Source organism: Bidens hawaiensis, unplaced genomic scaffold, assembly GCF_021521415.1.
Source record: "Bidens hawaiensis isolate Kalapana, Puna unplaced genomic scaffold, B.hawaiensis_p1.1 tig00041444_1, whole genome shotgun sequence".
Classification (NCBI taxonomy): Eukaryota; Viridiplantae; Streptophyta; class Magnoliopsida; order Asterales; family Asteraceae; genus Bidens; species Bidens hawaiensis.
The window spans coordinates 4,571-8,397 of record NW_027497336.1 but is presented as its reverse complement, the minus strand read 5'-3'; the positions used below and the strand labels follow the sequence as shown (position 1 = coordinate 8,397).

Here is a 3,827-nt window from a genome sequence, read left to right as displayed (position 1 = left end):
ACATAACTTACGCAAACTAAAAATAGTGTAACAAAGCATAATCTATTCATCTCATTCATCTAAACATGTCAAAATGTTTGAGAGATTAATAGGTGCTAATCAAGTTGTAAACATGTTAATATGTTGTAAAAAATACGCTAACAACCTAATATATTATTATTTTGGTATATAGAAAAATGTCAAAAATGAAAAATGTATATAAATAAAAATGGTCACCATTAAATGAATGAAGTGGATGAATCATTCATGAATGCATTTATGGCATTTTCCAACCACACCTCATCTTAGTCACACTTTGGTCATTTCATTATCACAATAATTTTGAGTAACACCAAACATTAAACATTCAACAACAATGGCTGATGATGCAGCTTTGAGAAAGTCTGTGGTATGTTTAGCTGCAATCATGGTGGTTGTTGGATTATACACATATTCATTCAAGAAAATGATGGCTACATACATATTCGGCATGTTCGCGATCGCAGGAATCATTCTTCCGGATTGGGAGTTCTTCGATCGTCCGGTTTCGCAATGGACGTCATTGTCTGTTCCTCAAATGCTTCCTCTTTCACCACCAACTCCAACCAGGTGATCTACCATTTTATAGTTTAGTTAATTGGATTTAGATGTTGGTTTAGTGTTTTTGTTCCTCTAGTTTGTTGTTGCTTGTAGTTCGTACTCGTTCATTTAACTTTAAACGAACACGAATAGGAACACATATTTTGTGTTCATGTTCGTTTACTTAAAAATGAACATGTTCATGTTCATTTATGTTCGTTTGTTTAAAATCTAAATGAACATAACTGAACAAAGATAAATGAACATATATTAATAAATGTAAATGAACACAAACATAAATGAACACAAATGAACAAATATAAAATTTTTAAGTAAATGACTCATATAGATAATAATTAATTATTTTCTATTAATACATAAACGATCATAAATGAACATAAATAAATGGACATAAACAAATGAACGCTTATGAACATAAATGAATGAATGAAACATGTGTTTATGTTCGTTCGTTTAATTAAAGGAACAAAAATTTTTTGTTCATGTAAACATGTTCGTTCGTTTATTAAATAAACGAGCATCCTGCTAAACGGTTCACAAACAGTTTATCGAACATTTGATTCGTTTACAAGCCTAGTTGCTTAATTAGTTTTCCATAGCCAACACTGTATGATTATAATACATCTCTGTTAAAAAAATTCATAAACTTGGAACTTAAGCCGCAAATGATAGTTAATGTCATGTGTTTCACATTTTTAATCTATGTGTTTTTTTTAATAAGTCATGAAAATGATCTAAAAGTTTTGAGGATAGTAAAAGTGTTCCTATGGTATGAGATCTTCACTGGTCACATTGTTTTGATCCGGCTCGTTTCGTTCATATGTTTCTAGTCTTGTTATACAAAATTTATGTCCGGTAGTTCCTAACTTTTTGCTTAGATGCGTTTTAATAAATACAAGCATTTTAGATAAATACCTGAGTTTGAGAATGGAAGGTCTTAATTTCAAGTCTCACATACGACAAAGATTAAAGAAATTTTCCATTAATTTTTATTTTTGATAAAATGATGTTTGAAGTGATTAGTTGTGTTATTTTTGCAGGTTTAGGTTCTATCCAATAAGAACAATAGTTTACACAATTATTTATGGATATGCTTTTTATAAATGGTGGGTGTACATATCAACCTAAGCTACATTTGGATTTGATTGGATTGGATATACAACTGGATCAACAAGCTTAATTTTAATATGTTTACACATGATATAGACTATGATATTAATTATTGAATACTAGTTTGAGACCCGTGTATTACACGGGTAATTGTTGAAAATTTTAAACTTTAATTTTAATTATTAAGTGAAATACAGTCAACAAATTGATTATATGTCGTTAATACATTTACAATTAAACTGAAATTACATAAATTACATAACTAAGATTACACAAATATATTACAAATAGGTAAAAACTTTCTTTTACACTACATTTGTGATTGTATTAGTAAATATACATTGTTTTTTAAAAAATCAAAATCTTTAGTCCATGTCTGCTTACAACTCTTAATTAGGTAGCATATAGGTGTAACACCCCGACCAAAGGCGGATTATACATCGGGGCGCCACATATTGTTTCATTACTCGTGACACTATTGGGTGTCAATATTTAATAAATACATTCATTCACGCATGCGCAACGTAAACACGAGTTAACATAAATCTACATAAATCAATATATTATAAGGCAAAATATTCGAACAACAATAACTTGTCTTGATACATTTTAATCTAGGTCCAAAAGTAAAAACGTCCTACGTGTCCACAAGCTCCAAATGTAGCTACAGCAAACCTGAACATGTGGTAAAATAAAACGTCAAACACTTGCGTGTTGGTGAGAAATCAAGTTTAATAGTTAATACATAGATAACAATAAATCTGCGCGCAACATGTGTATGTCTGGTTTTCAACAGGGGTGTAATCTGATCGGGACCAACTCTAAGATTCATAGACTGCCAGTGCTCACAATTGAGCTCACAAACAAGACAAACTGTGCATGTGTAAACAAAAGAGAAAATCATAAACGATAGTTCTCCCGTGTTCATCTAATGGTACCATGAGAACTGCGGAATAGACCGACAAGACGGTTAATGATCCACACATACAAATAAACAGCCAAGTCTACGTCCTCAACACATGGGATACTGCGCGACTAAAGAGTCTGGCGCGTGGAGCTGCGCAGACAACCTTAGGCGGGAAGGAACAAAGGACAGGTTCAAGGCTTAAGGGCGGGACGGCGACAAGAGGGAAAAGAAGGCGGAAAGAGAGAAGAGGGACGGGACGGCGGGAAGGAAAATATATATTATTATTAAAAGTAAAATATAAGTAAAAATAAATATTAAATCATAAAAGAAAGAGATCGGATCAGAGAAACGGGTACCTGGGTCGGGTCGGATCGGGACAGATGTCACAGTCTCCCCTACTTTAAGAAATTTCGTCCCGAAATTTATCTCGAAGTAGGTTGCGCAGAGAACAGGTGCGGGTACTTGATCTTCATTTGATCTTCCCTTTCCCATGTAAACTCGGCTCCGCGCTTGGACTCCCATCAAACTTTAACAATAGGGATACGACTGCGCTTGGTTTGCTTTACCTCGCGATCCAAAATCTCAACAGGCTTCTCAACGAAATGCATGGATTCATCAACTTGAACTTCATCAAGTGGTATGTGAAGGTTCTTGTCAGCTAGACATTTCTTGAGATTGGATACATGGAACGTTGGATGCACATTACTGAGCGCGGGCGGCAGGTCAAGTCTGTAGGCAACTTTCCCTACACGCGCGAGAATCTTAAATGGTCCAACATATCGAGGAGCAAGCTTACCTTTCTTCCCAAAGCGGACAACACCCTTCCAAGGCGACACTTTGAGGAGAACAAGATCACCAACTTGAAATTCGAGAGGCTTTCGCCTGCGATCTGCGTAACTCTTCTGTCGGCTTCTAGCAGTCAGCAGATGATCACGGATCTTGGCGATTTTATCGGTTGTCTCTTGAACAAGTTCGGGTCCTGTGATTTGAGTTTCACCCACTTCGCTCCAACAAATCGGGGAGCGGCACTTACGACAGTAAAGTGCTTCAAATGGGGCCATACCGATACTGGAATGATAGCTGTTATTATAAGAGAACTCGATCAAAGGCAGGTGCGAATCCCAATTACCTCCAAAATCAAGAACACTAGATCGGAGCATATCCTCAAGAGTTTGAATAGTTCGCTCAGACTGTCCGTCAGTCTGAGGATGATATGCCGTACTCATGTCCA

At 35.5% G+C, this 3,827-nt stretch overlaps 1 protein-coding gene across 1 annotated transcript; it reads left to right on the top strand.

Annotated features, from left to right (window-relative positions):
- The first annotated feature begins 355 nt into the window (after positions 1-355).
- LOC143592928 (signal peptidase complex-like protein DTM1) lies at positions 356-1,785 on the top strand. The gene is made up of 2 exons (XM_077072706.1): positions 356-588; positions 1,620-1,785. The coding sequence occupies exons 1-2, from the start codon at positions 356-358 to the stop codon at positions 1,705-1,707; spliced, it is 321 nt and encodes a 106-aa protein (XP_076928821.1). The 3' UTR covers positions 1,708-1,785.
- Positions 1,786-3,827: the final 2,042 nt, after the last annotated feature.